Genomic DNA, 18,356 nt, shown 5'->3' on the forward strand with positions numbered 1-18,356 from the left:
CCATGGCCGAGTATTATCAGCTATAATCCCGGAGAGTTTGGATACCTTTGATGTCAAACTATGGCGAAAATATTTAGAAGGACGATTATCAACATACTCACCTTGAAGACAAGCTCGTCAGTCATTTACAGAATCCAAAAAAAGCCATTCTCTGCATAGTATCATTTCCAAAGGTGGATTACGAGGGATTAATTGAGTCACGATTTCTGCCTTGTTATATTATTCCACTATTGGGAACATTATCATTCCATGCCGTAGCTCTAAATGATCTTGAGTAGCGATATTTTATGAATAGCAGATGTCACCTTGGCTCCCTGTCCTGAAGCCTCAACCTTATCACTAACATCCAATACCCATAAGTAAAGGGTCAGGTTAATGGCACTACATGAACGTTACTCGCACTACATACTAAACCTTTTTGGGTCAGTACCCGCCTTGCCAACTTTTCACCACCAAAAAGGTACATCCGACACCTAAAAAAACAACTACGGTCTACCAAGGCTTCTGTCTAGATATTTCTATGAATAATAAGCCCTTTTTGCGGTCGCTCTTAGGGTCAGTATTTTCTTCGAGCACGTCACTATATGTTTACCTATGATTCGATAATTATTATGGCTATTTATCATAAGGACCAGAGGAATATGACTACACATAAAGACAGCGATATTTCTGTAGGTCTTAAATGTACCTTTTGATGGTGGGGCGGACGTTAACCGAAAAGGGCCTAGTCTGTAGTGCGAGTAACGTTCATGTAGTGCCATTAACCTCACCCTAAGTAAATAAAGTGATGGCATGGTCATATAGAGCTTCATGCCAATTTAGACCTAGGCACGCAAGATATCTCGAGTATGATGAAGCCTAATGCCTCCGCTGGCAATTCAATTTCAGCATTTGTGATCTAAATTTGGAATTCGAATGGCTTCAGTATATGTCTACCGTTAAATCTCTGTCGCATTCTATTTATGTGCTGAGATGGATGACAAAAATTTATTTTTGTTGACTTTGACGCAAGGCAAAAAGTAATTCTTAGTACTTTTATGAACCTCTTGGCCTGTACTATATTTGTTTTCTAGCGTGAAGCTTTTCTCTTTGTGCAAACAGAACCACAACACTCGCAATGAATAATAATTACTATACCCCGGAAATCGACACTACCATCGGAAATCGGTACTTTGTATCTCTGTCTAGAGACCGTTCTAGAATACTCCGAGAACCCGACCGGTCTGCGCCGATCGGCCAGAAGTCCGAACTCATCAACCGGTCCCGGATCGCAACCGGATCCTCTCCGGGAATTTAAGTCTTGGCGCGTGGTTGCGCGCTCGCCAATAAAAGAAGATAATAATTAGCAGCATTTGTTTCTATGCGAATGCATGCACGAACAACAAGAAACAGAATAGAAAAGCGGGAGCTGACGAGTGATGATATTTTCACAAGAATTCTCATTCATTTTCGAAATGACAATAATCATGGGTGTTGTTGACAGCCTGTGGAGTCGTGTTCGGCTTATTGGTCCGATGGATCCTATGACTCAAAACCACAATCAATGCAAAATTGCCCTGTAGCGTGCACCAAATGCTCCCAGTAGCGCGTGAATAAGAAACTGTTTTCCATATCTTGAGATACCCCGCGAATGCCAAGTTGCGTGTCGTACTAAAAACTGGCCGAGGCTTGGAGCCATTGCGGCGCCGGATGCCAGTGGATCATGAGAACAGGCGCTCGGCATCTCGCCCGATATGGCACGCATTCATGGTCGAGATGTCAATGGTAAGCTAGAGCACTAGCTCAAGGCGGTAGGAAGTCATTGGGTCGATCTGTGTGGTATATGTACCCCTCTTAAGTCTTAGAGTTCCCGTGAGGGAGAATGTCGGCCCAAAAACCGAGATGCATGCGGTTGCGATTATCAATGGCCTTCCTTTTGCGATTCAAATTTTGCGCATACCTTCGGAAACGACTGCTACATTAAAAAGCCTGACAGTGGCTCTGACACATCGGGCTACTTTGCGAGGTTTCATTTTACATGTCGGGAGATGGCGAACTGTTGTATTCATAGGTTGCCACTTAAAAATCCACCGAAATTTTAGCTCATGTTTCCCGCAAACTTTGCGATGCCTGAAAGCCGTCTTAACCGAGCAAAACTTGGTCGTGAACGGGATCAACATCTCAAACTACCCCATCTGAGTGGACCAGGCTAGACTTTTCTCATTGTTTTGTCCAGAAGTGTTGCACATAGGCTCGTTTGTCATTTATAGGGCGTAGGGAGTGAAAAATGTGGCAGAGGGATGTGGAGACAGAATCCACATCAACATCAAATTTGACTGATCTGGCTCGAGAATTATGACTGGGACCCTGAGAGTGGAGCCAGGCTTGCTTTTTTGCATTTTCTCTTTTAAAGTACAGTCTCTTTATATTAATGGGCCATCCCACCTAAGATCGTCATCTAGCGTAGTCAGACCTTCCTTTCGTTCAATGGGAATTTCCAGGTCACCATCAAGATGCCTGACCACTTTCCAATGGAAGAGAACCTGCAAAAGGTCATGTCAGCCACAGGTGAGTCAGCTTTGTTAATTCATAGTCTTGCTTAAGTCGGATATCTAATCTTGGCTTCTCATTAAAGAGGGTGCCATCATAGTAACCCCTCATGAGTCACGGCGAGATTCGCTCCCTGATTCACTTTCCGACTCCCACTCAGACTCATCAGATCAAGGCTCAGAGGTGGCACATGAGCCAATTCAAGAGCGATATGACAACCCCTCCTACTCTCGTTTTCGACGGGTGGCTTCGAAAACAGTCGTTTCCTTCGGGCCTAACGATCCAGAGAACCCAGTCAACTGGAAGAAGGTATGTACATTTTAGCATCTTGAATCCGGCCTTATGGCATATATGCAGCAAGAAAAGGACCCTCTGGAATTAAACTTGCTGACATGCGAATATAGACAAGAAAGTTTCTAGTCCTTCTCGCCGGTGTCATGCAGGTCATGAACAGTACCATCGGCTCGTCCATCTGCAGCAATGCCATCCCACAAATTGCCGAGGAGTTCAATATTACCAACCAGCAAATGCTAGTTCTACCCATCTCTATATTCCTAATTGGGTACATTCTTGGCCCTTTGGTGTGGGGACCCAGCTCCGAATATTTTGGTCGCAAAAAGCCATTACTCATTGCCTTTATTGGGTTTATGATCTTCACACTAGCCTGCGCGGTGGCTAATTCATATGCATCACTATTGATTTTCCGACTTCTCAACGGCATGATGGCATCTTCTCCAATCGCGATTACCGGTGGTTTATTTGCTGACGTCCACGACGACCCTACCCTGCGAGGTCGCCTCATGGCGTACTATATGGCTGTATGTCACAGCCCTGTCTTTGAGGGAAGTAATATACTGATAACTCGCAGTGCACTACATTCGGCCCGATCATGGGTCCCTGGATCTCCGGATTTGTTGCCGTCGTTAGTTGGCGATGGTGCTTCTGGATTGGACTCATCTGCTCCAGTGCAACTTTGCCCTTGGTCATCTTCATGCCTGAAACATACGGTCCCGTTATCCTGACCCGCCGAGCTAAGAAGCTGCGAAAGGAAACTGGAAATTCAAATATCGCGTCCCCATTGGAGCTTGAGAGCCGCAACCTTCGCAGAATGTTCATCATCACCATCTCCCGGCCTTTCCGAATGATCTTCCACGAGTCGATTGTCTCTTTGACATCTTTGTACCTGGCACTGGCATATGCAATCTTTTACCTATACTTTGAGGCATATCCAATCATCTTTCAAGGTACGTGGATATTCTCGAGTATAATACCCTGTGATGGTGTATACTGATTTCATTACCCCTCAGACATTTACGGCATGAGCGCTGGTGTTTCAGGTCTGATGTTCTTGCCCAGTGAGTTCACTTCACAAGAGACCTTCGACGTTCATTTTGATTCAAGCTAACTTGGTTATCTAGTTGGCGTGGGTGCACTCCTTGCCTGTGTGGTCTTCATCTGGTACGACGGGTTCCTCGCCCGGGCTAAAGCCCGTGAAGCAAGCTGGGCAAATATCGAAGAATATCGACGACTCCCACTTGCTTGCATTGGAGGCCCATTGTACGTCATCTCACTATTCTGGGTGGGGTGGACAGCCTCTCCCAATATACATTGGGTTGTGCCCTTCTTGTCAGGTATTCCATTTGGAATGGGCTACCTGCTTATCTTCATGGCAATGCTTAACTACCTCACCGACGCTTACGAGACACTGTCTGCGAGTGCTCAGTCGGCAGCTAGCTGCACACGAAGCATCTTGGGTGCAGTCCTTCCTTTGGCCACTAGGCCGATGTTCGACAAGCTAGGTGTTCATTGGGCATGCAGCCTGATCGCCTTCCTCAGTCTTGGGGTTTCTATCATTCCGTTCGCGTTCATTCGTTACGGTGACCGCATCAGAAGCAACAGCAAATTCTGCCAAGAGTTGAAGAGGATCAAGGAAGCGGAGCGCCTCGAGATCGAGAGAGAGGAACGCCTGGAAAAGGACTCCAATAATTTGGAGATCGTTCCATCAACCAACACGGGTCAGATTTCTCGAATCGAAACAGCTCGCAGTCATGCAGATAAGGCATCAATCATCTGCTAAAGCGCGGCAAGTATGAGATTACTCGCAGCTTGACCAACATGATCCGAGGTTATGACTGCAGTTCTTCATGAATTGGTGATTTCAAAAGTTCTGCTTTTTTCCTTTATTTTTTATGACGATGATGACATGACCACACACTCGTCCTTAATACTTTGCATACAAAAGGCTCGTGTCAGCTGTGCCTCAAGAATAATAGGTGCGTTCCATTCTTGTTAGCCTCTGTTTCACAATGGAGAGATGCACCGAAGCCAGGCGTTCCTTCTTTCTGTTTATTTTTGCTGGATAGCTTTCTATAGCCTAGGTCCACAGCTCTAATAATTTTAGTAATAATGACTTCAAGAAAAGGCATCCTCCCGTAGAGTTTATTTCACTTGTAGCAGGTTTGCTTTCAATTTACTCCCGCTTCAGCCCAACCTTGCCCACTTTGCGCAGTCCCCAAGCACCGATAGCAGAAGCAGCCATCATCAACCCAAAACATGTCCAGAAGACAGCCCGATATCCAGTCATCAGAGCGTCAGGCGAGCTTTTGTTGGTATAACTAGAATCCTGCGTCACGCTAGCCGAGATAATCGCGAAAGCTGTCAGTCCAATGGACGTGCCGAACTGCGCGATGGTATTGAAGACGGCACCAGCGAGGCCCTGGGTCTTTGGACTGAATGAATCGGCAATGATCAAGTTGGCGACCGTGAAAATCACTTAGAAAGTTAGCGGGTAGTCCTCTCGTTTGAATTGCAGAATTGATTACCGTCTGCCGATAGAGGGCCCAGAAGGACAGCCCAAAAAGCACAGTACCACCATGACCAGTTCGGATCAATGATAGCCAGAAGTAACGGAGAGCCAGCGCTCAGAACTGTTGTCACGAGCACAAGATAGTTGGCGTGGAGACGATGCACCAGTAATCCAGTTCCAAGGTTTAGGACAATTCCAATGATGACGTTTGGTAGGAACCGAAGAGCAGCCTGAAGAGCGGATAGTTCTTGAACCTCTTGGAAGCTAAGATTGAGAGACTCGTGATTAGTAGAACTCTCTCAAATCGATGAAATAAGCTTACAAAAGACTGAGAATTGTTTCAGTGCCGTTCAGGACAGCCCATGAAAGGAGAACCATCACACAAATCGAAGCAAATGCAGTATTCTTCCACAGAGAGTTAGGAATCAGAGCTGATTTCCCGTTCTTCTCTCGCCAGCTCATCCAACCCAAGAAAGCAGGTATCATTGTGGTAGCGGCACATAACAAGGCAATGTTTTCTGGGTGGTGAATGTTGGATGGATTATCGGTAATGACACTACAAACGTAATCAGGTCACGCCTCTGACAGGTTGTGTCCAAGGACAGACTTACGCAAAAACATAGGAAATAATTCCTAGGCAAGAGCTGGACAGCACGATTCCCACCCAGTCAATTTCGGACCGTAAACGCTGGAACGTGAAAGGTTCGCGTGGCTTATCCTGAGGCAACTTGAAATAATTGACCACAGTGAGGATGGCCGTAATGCCGGTGCAAAGGTAGTACCCAAACCTCCAGCCAAGTGATGACCCTTGAAATAGACCGCCAAACACCAGGCCGACGGAGAATCCGAACGGCTGGCCAAGGCCCAGGCAAGCGAATCCGATATTTCTCCGCTTCCCAGCAGGCATCGTATCCGTCAGAATACTAAAAGCTGTGGGAAGACACATAGAAGTCGCGATACCCTGGAAGGCGCGGAACAGAATCATCTGAATACCGCTCTGGGCAACACTGCAGGCCAGGATAAAGGCACATAGTAGGGTACAACCAATCAGGTTGATAATCCTGTTACCTATGAAATCTGCCATCGATCCGGCTAGTAGCAGGCAGCATCCATTTGCAAGGCTGTAACATGTTAGATGCTGTCAAAAGAGAGAATAGGAAGAACTCACGAGTAAACCGAGGCGGGCCTGGAGCGTCCAAGTTCATCATGTTAGAAAACTGTACACAGTCGATGGGGACTCGAGCCCATGAAACAGAGTTCCACTCACCAGAGCAACAGATTATCTGGAAGATTCAAATCTGCCGCAATCCACGGTAGACAAATTGTCAATAGACCACCACTCATACTGCCCACGAATGTGATACCCGTGAGCGTTGCGATGAGTGTAATCGCCCTGGTCCGGGACAGACCGACGTCCTGAGCCTCATAAAGTCCATTACTAAGGGTCTGTCCAGGATGCAGGAGGCTCTGGAGCCTAGAATCGGCACGATGATTTTTTGATGACCAGTGCACTAGAGGGACGCTGTTTGAGTCATCTGCATCAAGGACTGCCGCTGTGGCTCGCGCCGGGGCAAGGACGGTAGTCGCCATTCTGTGATCGAAGCCTCGAAGTTATCGCGTTGTTGGCCTTGATCAGTGGGCGCTCCAGGGATTTCTGATTCGATCTTGGATCTTTTTTGACTCGGCTCAGCTGGGGTTGCTGACTGCGGAGAACCCCGTCGTGCCAGATTCTGCTCATTAGTCATTCTCGTGTGGGGTCCGGCTATACACAGATTCCTACATTGGATTTGGGACACTCATAATTTCGTACGAATATAGAATACCAAGTCAAGCAATAGCTGTCGCTTGGATAATCTCCATGGATGATTGAACAGACCATTTTGTGGAGGATTGCTCATCCCATTCAAGATAGTGATACGGACTTAGTCCGACACAGCTAGTTCGAAATAATTGAAGTATCAACGAAGTACACCCATCCTACTAGATTCCTGATTCGTGTTTCTTTTACTAATTATATGCTATAAATGGCTTGAAGTCCAGAATACGATTGGTTTATGAGGTTGCCTGAGCGTGGGTTGGCATTGAACTTTTTGTCCCGATTGAGTGCATAGCAAGCTTGGATGATCATTCGTTGAGAAAAGCTAATCGGATAGAGCGGTTACCTCTGGAGATTTGCAGCTAATGGTACTCAAGAGATAGTCAAGAAGTCAAGAATGCCGGTTCAACCGAACCATCGTCCAGCGAGGCTTCATTTTCCCGTCGAGACGGGGTCAAAGCGAAAGGAAAGTTACATTCTGGACTAGGAGGCAAGGTGAAAAGATATTCCAAGAGGCCATGTTGTACGACATAGATTTATTGCTGCTTTTTTGACTGGATCTGCACTTTATTGGGATAAGTCTGGTGGTTGAAGAATGGGAACTGATGCTTGATGCTCGCCATGACGTGTGTCAACAAGTCGCCACTCATTTGAAGCAGATTCGGCAGATGGAGTATTGAGTACCTTTTCTGCACAGAGAGACAGATCTGAAATTGTTATTACAGTGTCCGAACTCTCCCAGGGATATCTGACTTGGGGGACTTCACCTGTTGCCCTCGTCAAAGACTTGCTCGGTCCGTATCGGTACCTGTTAGGCATATCATTGTCCATTGTATATGAACACAAACTATCACTGAAGAGGGCCTCAAAGATGAGAACAAGAATTGGAGTGTCTTCCTTGCAATCAGCCAAGCAAGAGTATAGTTACTTGTCATCCTTCATTCCATGGAATACAGATGGCTTAGTCAACACGGCCATCGTGCCACCACCTGGGCACGACCTACCTAAGCAGTCACAATACTATAAATATACTTTCTATATTCTCAAGCGAGTAATTCGAAGCAGAAACTAATGCAAAGAATAAAGCACGGTCCTCTATGGTGATCAATGGGACAGTAAATCACGGATACAGTTTTCTACATTTGGAGTAATACAAGACCCTTCCCTGTATGATGCATCTCTCATTGTGCTGCATGCATTAGCTTGATTCGAACTGGTCTGGCTGACTCATATCCATACCAAACAACCTGTTATATTTCTTTCAGCCTCAACTTATTGATGACTGAATCATTAAATAGATGTGATATTCAGGAGTGTCGTCAGGAGGCTGGTACGTCAGCCTACTCAAAATTGACATGTCTGTTCCTGTGGCTTGATGGCGGCGATTGACAGACCCCAACAACGTGGGTGACTTACAGTTCTCCGCACTAGTACTTTGTCAAAGTACCTTGGGTTAGAGTCTGGATTACAGGGACTTCTCGGCAAGATATTCATAGCAACGGGTCAGGGTCAAAGTGGGCCTCAATCTGCGTAGATGGGACGAGATGCGATGAATAAAGATCTTCTCCGGATGCGTCAACAATATTTCTCTAGTCTAGAGCGCAACCAAAAGAAAGAGAATGCAATGGAACCAGAAGTGCATTGAGATGACCTCATAATCCTATCGAGTGTATCGAGTGCAGAGGCCAATGCTAATCATTGAGGGATGTACAAGCCGCGGGGAAAAAGCAAATATTGAAAAATCTTTTTGCTGGGACTGACTCCCGCCACAATAGGAAAAAGAAATGAGAAGCTGAGGATTATGGTTTAGAAAATTTTAACCCCTGGCGCATTGAGCCATGGAACGAGGAAATAAGCCCCAAAATGAGAGGAAACTGGGGTTGAATTGCAGTATTCTTTTTGCCCCAAATCAATGATGGAGGATAAAAACAAAACAGCGGCAAGCGCGCTTTGCGCGAAAGGGGGAAAGCGGTTGCAGCGGAAACCCCAGATAGGGTGTGGAGCGCAGTGGGACCGTGGAACCAGAACACTACGGGGTACAAATAATACAGGATGATTTACGGAGTACGAGCTACAAAGTATGGAATAAGGAAACGGAGTAGTTACATCGTGGGGAGCAATTGGGGCTTAGACATGATTCTGGACCTGGTGATCACTTCGTTGGTATTCCGTACTCGTGGTTTCAACAATAGCCAGTGCCATGTATGGGGTGCATAGGGGCTGCGGCAAGCCCATGTGTACTGTACCTGCTGCACTACTGCCCTACTCCATGCCGGTCGGACTGGGAGACTTTTGATTTGCGCCTGCTGGACTTGGGCGGGGGAAGGTAAGGCGCGGTATCCGGTCACATCACCTTCAAGCAGACAGGCTGCGCTAGGTGTAATCAATAATCTGTGTTTACCAGTCCCTTGGTATCTTCAACGTCTTGGGATGTCTTGCGGGCAAAGGAAATAATAATTGGGGGGGCTATAGAAAAGAGGAGACTGGATCTTACAGTAGTAGGGAGGAAACCCCCCACACCTGGCATTATGATACGTCAGGCCCCTCCATGTGCCCCGTCCCTGTTTAGTTTATGTTTAGTTTGGTGACGGCGTGATGTGCACTTGGAACTAGATCGGAGCCTCCTAGCCAGTCGGGTCGGCCTTTTTTGAAGAGCACCACTGTACTTGGGCGATCCCCCAAAGGGAACCTCTACTCCTTATGGGTCCCCTATGGATCCATGCTTGGGGCTAAGGCCGAGGAGAAAGAGGGTAAAAAGACCCCTCCATCATCCATGAAATGACAGCGTGACTCAGATCAAACACACATACGTACCCTCAGGTTCCAGCCTGATGCTTATTGCTCGCCTCACGCGGCGCGAATCAGCTGCTCCAAGTATCTCTCCGAGGGTATCCGGCCACCCCGTTGCACGACTTGGTTCGGCCGGTTTGACTTGTCATTGTTGGTCTCGAGAGATGTTTCCCGAATTGCCATTTTACCAGACTGCAGTTCACGAGGGGCATTGCGCGCACGGACGGTTGACGCGAGCTTGACGATTATTCGAAGCTAAATGTTGTATGTGCCTAGATCGTGCCTAGCGCCTGGGTCTCCTCCGCCGAGACCCAGGCTATAGGGTGACCCGTCCTGTCGAAGCGCCAAAATCCAAAACGAAGTATTCCATATTCCATACTACTGGGAATGAACAACGAGAAGGACAAAGATCCCTCCCCAAACGGACTGGTCACCCCCATCTTACCCATCTTACTCCACCAATACACACCCCCAAGACACTTGAAGTGGAGTTACAGTACGTTCAAAACAGCCTAGGCCTTTGCCCTTGTCAGTGATGACCCGACCCTAAGAGCTGAAGCCAACCGATCATGTGGCTTGCCGCCTATAATACTCCCCGGAGGCGAACTGAGGCGTTTTTTATTGCGGGGAATCCCTGAGCGTCTCACAGCGGTTCCGCAGGCACAGTCTCACTAGGCCAGGAATGTGGAATGCAGTCGTGGTGCTTTGCTTTGTGGGTATCTAATTTTTGACTGGAGCTAGTGATGCTCACTTGACCATCTGGTGATCAACTTGATTTCTGGCTACGGGTTTGTTGCCTGGGTCCGAACGGGGTCATATCGTTACCCGTATCCAGTCGAAGAAGCATATTAAGGTAGCCTTTTCGCCGAGCTGTCAATTTCATAGTTCAAACTATTTCCTTCTCCTTGTTTTTACTTTTTCCTGATCTTTCTCGACCGATACCAAAAGTAGTAATCGTCAAGTTTAAATTTTTCTATAAAGACCCAGAAAGCCCTCGCTCGTCATCATAGACTTGCACAACTACCGCATGGAAAAAGTATGACAACCTTCTCTCTGGTGACGCTTCCTATCGTCGTCCTACTTGCCGTCGTACGATATCACAAAGAGATTTGCAATTGGATTTCGACAACTGCGAAAAACAACCGCTTCTTGAAAAATGGAGGTGCCCATAGTCCCTCCGACGTCAAACGCATGGCACCATACCCAGCGCAGCCCATCAAGGGCAGAGAACGATATCGAGTCATGATGGACATTCGCAAACTGGATGTTCAAAATTGGCTTACGCTCGACAAAAACTACATGGAGGAGCATTCCGTGCGAGACGACCTACTTCGTGAGAAACGAGACAAGGTTCTACAATGCTTGCCCGAGTCAGCACACGCCTGTCAGGAGGCGCTGGAAGAAGTGTCCGAATTTCTCTGCGAACGATATCCCAACATGTTTCAAAAACTGGTGCAAGGCGACCGAGCATCCATCCAAAATCGCATGACAGGAGAGCAATTCGAAATTGGTGGCTCAGACTCTGGCGGTGAAGGTATTGACGCGCTTGAGGCGGCTGTACGACTTACAATGGAGGATCTCAGCATCCTCATGATGAACAAAGATGGCGAGTACTATCTGTATGGGTCCTATTTTTCTTTTTTTTCCGTTTATTATTTTCTCCGTATTTTTTTTCCTTATCAGTCTCACTGACACTTTTTTTTCCCAGCGCCGCCAGCGCAAGTCTTTTTCCCACGGGATGGACGGTCCAAGAGCGTATCGGATGGACGATCTCCCGTTTGCACGAACCCGTCCCTCTGTGGCATCAGCATGTTGCCAATTCCGTGAGCAAGTGAGTGGATCGTAAAAATGCACTCACGAGTAGTGCATTGTGATCTTCGTATCTGCGCAAGTTCTAATCTCGACTAGGTTTCTAGCGCGGCTGACGCCAAATTCCCCAATGGAGCGGTCAAACTACTTTGTTGAGATCAAACGGCCCGACGAGAATCTTATCGAGATTCTTTATCGGCCCAAGGGATTGTGTGAGAAAGATCTGTCCGATCCGTCTCCCGAGGAGATTATTATTCGCCGAGAGAGACAGACTTTCCGTCGTATGCCAAAAACGGGGACTATCCTTTTCGGCGTCAAGACGTACCTCACTACACTTGATCAGCTCCCAATGCAGGAGCTCGAAAATCTCGCAAAGGAAATGAGGAGCTGGCCTGAATACGTGGGCGAGTACAAGGGCAAAGATGTCTGGGGTGCCAAAGTACTGGAGTTCTACAAAAGTCGAGTTGGTCAGATGGATGAGAAGATTGAGGTATGATTTGTTGAGTTGTTGACGCGATGACGAACTGTGTTGCTTTTTCTTGCTTTTTTTCTCCCGTCTGAGCACTTTACTTTTTTTTTCACTGCGATGCATACTACCTGGATTGTTTTCTTTTTTATTGTTATTTTTCCCTTCATGCGATTCATGCGAAACAAAATGGGCCGGCTGTCTGAATACTTTTTTTTGATTTCAAAAGCTGTTTTCCGCTTTGAGTGTTTTGTTCTTGAGCATGATTCAACCAGTGCGAACCCCAGTGATACCTTTTCCGACAATATGTCGAGATACGTCATATAGAGATCGGAAATGAACAGATTGAAGAGTCATAATTGATTGATTTCTTGTTAAATAAGACAAAATGTCACGAGTAATCAACACAGACTGGAACTAGATACAGTCATGGTAAAGAAAAGGCAAGTAAGCCGAGGTCTATAAGAACTGTGCGAGTAACAGGAAATGCCGGGCATATCAAAAGCCCATAGCAAGATAAGGTAATTAAAGAGAGGTATGGCCGAAATTCAGATCTTCGAGAGCGGTGGCTTATCTTGCTTCAACCGGACAACGCCCTAAAAAGAAACAGTTAGCCATCAGGCACAAGTAGAAGAGAGGAAAAAAGAATCCACATACCTCTTGGGTACAAGTGGCAATCAAAGTCCCATCCTGTGACCAGATCTTCTGAATAGCCAGTCCACGACCTTCTCCAGCCCACGGGCTCTCCATCTCAATCAACATCCACTCGTCGGCTCGGAAAGCGCGGGGGTTGTGGAAATAAATCGAATGGTCCAAACTGACCATCATACCAACCTCCTTCTCGGTCTTATTTTTCCCTTGAGTAGCGTTATCCAGGGCGCCTTGCAGTCTACGACGCAAGTCGGCCGCCTCCTCCTCCTTTAGCTCTTTCAAGGCCTTAGTGATATCCTCATCGTCGAGATCAGAAGGATTCTTCAATGCCTTGAGTAGCCTTTGGAGTTCTGCTGGTGATGAGAATCGGGGAATATCATGAACTCGGGAGACTGTGCCGATGAAGTAGCTGTCGGTGACATAGGCAAGAGCCGACAAATGGGCCTGGAAACCACCATCCTCGGAGATGTGGCCCCGTGTTCTAACAAAGCGTCGCACTTTCTTATCCTCGGGGTTGGGGGAATTGCCTAGACTCAATCAGTCAAAGAAAAACCACGCGTGGATCCTCAAGAGCAACCTACGGTTGACGATGCCCGCCTTCCTTGACTCAAATGGCCCCGCGCCTGCATTATTCAAAGCCTGCACGGTCCCGGGCAACGCATCGTCGGGCAGAGTTGCTTCTGGCATAGATGCTTGGTGTGTGATGGTCTTTTCTCCACCACTGCCAACCCTACTAAAGCTGAGGGTCGTGGTGAAAATGGGGCGTCCCCGTTGTCGCGCCTGCACGGTACGGGTTATGAAGCTTCGGCCGTCGCGGACTCGCTCCACGTGGTATAGAATCGGGATCTCGGAGTCACCGGCTAGGACGAAGTAGCAGTGCATGCTGTGAACTGCAAAGTCGGAGGGAACGGTTCGCATGGCTGCGGATAGGGACTGGGCGATGGCGGCGCCGCCATAGATGCCGCGGGCTCCAGGAGGGTGCCATAGCGGTCGCGTGTTCGTGAAGACATCCTATAGATGATTGTAACGAATCGAAATTAGCCTTGTGTAGAATGGGCTGTGAAGAGGAAGGAGTTCTAACTGGGCCGAGGTCCACTACTGGTGTCAAGTCAAGCACATTCTCGATAGGGGCCTTGGAATGGTCCTGTGGCGGGGGATCAAGGAGCGTTACGCGTTTTGCCATGTTGTCGCACTTCAAGAATAGCGTCGCAAGCCCGAAGACGTTAAATAGGGTGTAGGGTCGCAAATACGGAGGTGATGCCTTTGCCGCTCGGATGGCGGCGGTTTCCAGCACTTTTAAAATGCGGTCGGGGCTTAGACAGGAGTTTGAGCCGAGGTACAACGCGGTCTGCAAGTCGCGACCCTTTTTGACTTAATTATGCTTCATTATGTCACATGGATTACGGTAAATAACTAGCTAATTATGGAAACACACAAAATGCAAATGACTCGACACAAATACATATATCCAACATCCATATCGTGAAGATCATGTTTCATCACGTCGTACTTCGACTCAAGCTGCTCCAAGTCGTTGATGGCGGGGGGATCAAATGGGGATCCCAAGTCTTGGGGGTTGGATCGAGGCCAGGGACGCTCTCGAGCCGATAGGTTGTATTAATTTGACTGGGATTTGGAGAAGGTGCACCAGAGCCTTGTTCTTGTAATAGTCGAAGCAGTTGCCGACGCTGCATCTCTTCCTGGCTCAAGAGAGGAGTGCCATCTTCGGCCCGGTGGCCTTGACTGGGCCCATATTCATGATAGATCAAGAAAGCCGCGAGACCATAGATGATAATGAAAGCGCTTGGAAGGCCAATACCGATTACTCGAATCGCATTCAATGGGAAAAGGCTGCGACTGAGAATATTGAATAGCACGTTGAATAGTGAGACCAAGTTCACTACCAGAAATGGCCTAGCGATGATGTTAGTGATTCTGAGCTTCGTAACATCAAACGAGTTGAAGCGACCGACATAAACAACGATCGGAGAAGGAATAGTTTGCGCTTGCGTTGAAAATAAGCGATCGCGATCGACGCGATATAGGATGTCCCGATGAAGAACAGGGCAAAGACGAGCGAAGCGGTCCTATCAATATGCAGTTCCTCGGGATGATCGCCAAATACCACTGCTAGTATTAAATAGCTGTAGAAAGAGCATGGCTTGTTAGCAAATTCCAAAGCATCAACCGTAGAGCATCCTGGAGGAAGGCGCGTACTAACCCCAATAACAGCAGGGCCGAGGATAATGCTGTCACAAGTCTCCATGGCCTAGACACCCGGTGTGTACTCGAAATCGGTCCAGATTCAACCCATCGATCTGATTCAGCCGAAAGAGCTTGCATGGTGGAGGCCTATCATCGCATCTCACGCAGGCGAAGGTAGTCAAGGGGTTGTTGGCGCTAAGACAGACGAGATAAAATCAGAATTCAAACAAATGTGTAGTCGTTCATACAAAGCCTGTCGCAGATTTAATCACGGTGCTAGAAGCACCAAACGAGTGAATAAGGTGGGTTCATGAAGAAGGTAAGAAATCGCAAGGCCAGGCACCGAGCTGAAAACAAGGGCGAAGGCTGGAAAAGAAGAACCCCCGCGTCAGAGCCGCAGGGAAACTTGACAAACCTGAGAAACCTGAGGAAACCTAACGGGGCACAGCGTGCAGATTTTAGGCTCTCGGCTGGACCACTTAGGTCTACAGAGTAATCCTAGTCTTCTGATGGACAGGGCCCAGCCCCAATCATATCCATGGAGTTCTTAGCTGGCAGCGGGCGGACTGCCTCGATGTGCGGCTGATCTGTGCTGAGCATTTTTCCAGTGGGCACCAAGGAAACATCAATTAGTCTAGGCTATGCTCTCAAAAAACGCCTCGCATGATGCTGGCGTGGTCCATTTCGATATCAACTCCATTGCTAACAACTTTATCAACAAGTCACCCTTGAAAGTCCATCGATCTAGGCCCGCAGCCCCGCTTCCATCCCGTCGCCCCTCGTGCTCGGCGCCACCTGCACTAGGGATGGTCCGACATGGTTTCTACCAATAGGTTCTTGGTGATGAGACGCAAGTCAAAAGAGTCAGGAACTCGAAATCTAATCATTGACAACCCAGCAACTTGTCAGCGTGACAATTCCGGCATCTGAGAGGGGCCAACTCACTGTACTGCATTGTCATCCTCGCCTGTAATTTGTCCCCCGGCGGATTTGACCAGCGACTTGAGACTGTTACTGCGTATTAGCCCACTCCCATGAATATATATCCATATCGTGTGAAGCTGACCGGTCAATGTCCATTTGAGTAATGCCGTCCCTTAAGACAACCTGGTTGGATTCTTCCATTTCAGACGAGCATTCTCGATTGTTTTCAGCGAAGAGCGGCACTTACCTTATGGAGAGGCATCTTAGTATCCGCAATTGATGTAGGTGCAGAGCAAGTAAGTGAGGTTTTTGAATATCTTGTTGGTATTTTACGATTAATTGGAAGGGCTCAAAATCCAACTCCGGAAAAATATGCCGCCTTTCAATGCCAGTCATGATGATATCATATTCAGGGACCTTTTAGGTGCAATACTAGGTGTACTGATTAGATCTGACTACTTGGTAGTATAATTCGTACTCGAAATCAATAAGGGACATCCTCCATCATCTTTATTGAATTAGTGTGCTTTTTTTCACAGGTTGGTGCGTCTTAATCCGCTAGGTTGGGTCGGGCCGTGTGCCGGGCACCCCATAACTAGAATATATATATAATGCAACGAGCCTTCAAACATCTACAGATAGGTACTACCTACATCCGTAGGTAACGCTCTAAGTCGAGTATAATGCTCAATACCATGAGGGGTGTTTCTTATTCTTTTAACAGACAGATAAATGATTTGTTTATTCAAGCTACTATCGCTGACCCATTGGTTGTTTACGATCGCGCGAGGTGACGAAACTTGAAAGGTCTTCTGGAATCATTTGCACACTCAGATTGACCAACAAGGGGAACTGGAAATTGGGTGCATGCAGTTCAATTGCATCACCCGTGAACAAAGCATGGCTAGGGAATGGAAGTGATGTCTATGAGCATGACGAAGGAGCAGAAGACTAGAGACGCTAAGAAAACAAAAGACTCGGATGGTGGAAGATTGAGAGCGATTTTGTCTTCAGATCTCGCGATACTAGATGTTGGCATATTCTCGAACTCAGTCTACTATATACAAAGTAATAATTTCTATGAATGTCAACATACTTCCACAAAGACATTACCACATCATTAATCAGGGCTCCATAACGGCATAACCGGCGTTTTTCGCCGTGCCAAGACATTCTGTGACAAGCCAAGCTTAGCCTCATGCACGAAATCATTCGGTAAGCAGGCGTAAGCAATTTGTGTTTCGCAACACTAGCCATTCTTTGGTCTCTTTCGGGCAGAATAACTTTACAACCGACGGCAGTGAGACATTGTCCTTAGAAAGTTTGCAGTAGAGTTGGCAGGCGGCGTTGAGCGGTGAATTGATGACAAGAGATCCCATCGACACACAATTTAAGATGCTTGGCATTAGGTGGGTCAGGGTCAGAAATTACACCAGTAGGAACCCAGAAGAAGAGGGGAAAGTAACACCGATTGCTGGGGTTTTGGAACAATATCGGCAGCTAACCAGTTCAAGAGCTAACGTTTACTCAGGGTTCAGTTTGACGTGCTGACAGGCCCATTAGTCGGTAGTTTGTAAGGCGCTAATTAAACTATAGTGAAACTCTGCAGGTGCCAGGCTTCCGGCGGGAGTTCCCGGTGGATCCGACATCTTGAAAATGCTCCGGATGTATCATTTCCGGTGGCTTATTCAAGCTCTTTGAAGGATTTGGAGGCGAAAGTCTACTCGTTCGCGGCGTTAGGATGCGTTAGAGATTTCAACTCTTAGATCTTGTGTAACCGAAACGAACATCCCATACTCATACAAACACGTCTTGTTGAAGAGCAAGCGAAGGCATGGTTGGACTCCTAGTGAGGGTGCGAGCTATTAAGAGACACGAATGATAGCTCTTTGTCATTCAGCACATTTTAAGCTCTACCGTTAGCTAATCTCTCTCCCCAATGGGACATTTTCACGAACTAGCCACATTCCCAAAGCAGAAACTCCGTAAACGCTATGTACCTTGTTCCGATGCTCAAATGTACTTGCATTGCCGAGACGTGACACATGCGACAGTTTGCATACTGCAGCGGTCACTGTGGGCCAAGACAATCTGGATGGGGCAGTCAACGACGTACTAAATCTGGGGCGAGGGTAAGCGGACACGAGATTAGCAAACCCTTTGTCAAGATTATCCATCTATCCATCTATCCATCTATCAATGATTGAAGAAAAGGTCCACATGATTTAGGTGGAGTGCATCGAATATAAAAGGAGGCAACTCCTCGCCTTCACCAGTACTTTTTATCCAGACACAAGACAAGATCTCAAGACCACTCAAGATCCTCTCTCTCCCTTCCGTATTCAAAAAAACACTTCAAG

At 47.3% G+C, this 18,356-nt stretch overlaps 4 protein-coding genes across 4 annotated transcripts; 2 read left to right on the forward strand and 2 right to left on the reverse strand.

The window, feature by feature from the left end:
* Nucleotides 1-2,492: 2,492 nt before the first annotated feature.
* N7473_010368 (MFS transporter) lies at nt 2,493-4,606 on the forward strand (the record flags this gene model as incomplete). Its single annotated transcript, XM_057156307.1, has 6 exons — nt 2,493-2,547; nt 2,630-2,838; nt 2,934-3,347; nt 3,398-3,773; nt 3,837-3,884; nt 3,948-4,606. The coding sequence occupies 6 exons, from the start codon at nt 2,493-2,495 to the stop codon at nt 4,604-4,606; spliced, it is 1,761 nt and encodes a 586-aa protein (XP_057004962.1).
* Nucleotides 4,607-4,999: 393 nt separating this feature from the next.
* Nucleotides 5,000-6,925, reverse strand: N7473_010369 (uncharacterized protein; the record flags this gene model as incomplete). The annotated part of the gene is made up of 6 exons (XM_057156308.1): nt 5,000-5,301; nt 5,352-5,599; nt 5,658-5,891; nt 5,947-6,456; nt 6,504-6,521; nt 6,603-6,925. 6 exons carry the CDS (start codon nt 6,923-6,925, stop codon nt 5,000-5,002), a joined length of 1,635 nt encoding a protein of 544 aa, XP_057004963.1.
* A 4,054-nt stretch (nt 6,926-10,979) lies between these two features.
* On the forward strand, nt 10,980-12,246 carry N7473_010370 (heme-dependent oxidative N-demethylase family protein; the record flags this gene model as incomplete). The annotated part of the gene is made up of 3 exons (XM_057156309.1): nt 10,980-11,560; nt 11,650-11,772; nt 11,850-12,246. The coding sequence occupies 3 exons, from the start codon at nt 10,980-10,982 to the stop codon at nt 12,244-12,246; spliced, it is 1,101 nt and encodes a 366-aa protein (XP_057004964.1).
* Nucleotides 12,247-12,764: 518 nt separating this feature from the next.
* N7473_010371 (uncharacterized protein) lies at nt 12,765-15,210 on the reverse strand (the record flags this gene model as incomplete). Its single annotated transcript, XM_057156310.1, has 7 exons — nt 12,765-12,812; nt 12,874-13,394; nt 13,449-13,878; nt 13,949-14,160; nt 14,378-14,781; nt 14,841-15,011; nt 15,089-15,210. The coding sequence occupies 7 exons, from the start codon at nt 15,208-15,210 to the stop codon at nt 12,765-12,767; spliced, it is 1,908 nt and encodes a 635-aa protein (XP_057004965.1).
* Nucleotides 15,211-18,356: the final 3,146 nt, after the last annotated feature.

The sequence above is a fragment of the Penicillium subrubescens genome, assembly GCF_028828155.1.
Source record: "Penicillium subrubescens strain IBT 31985 chromosome Unknown utg000007l_segment0_segment0, whole genome shotgun sequence".
Lineage (NCBI taxonomy): Eukaryota > Fungi > Ascomycota > Eurotiomycetes > Eurotiales > Aspergillaceae > Penicillium > Penicillium subrubescens.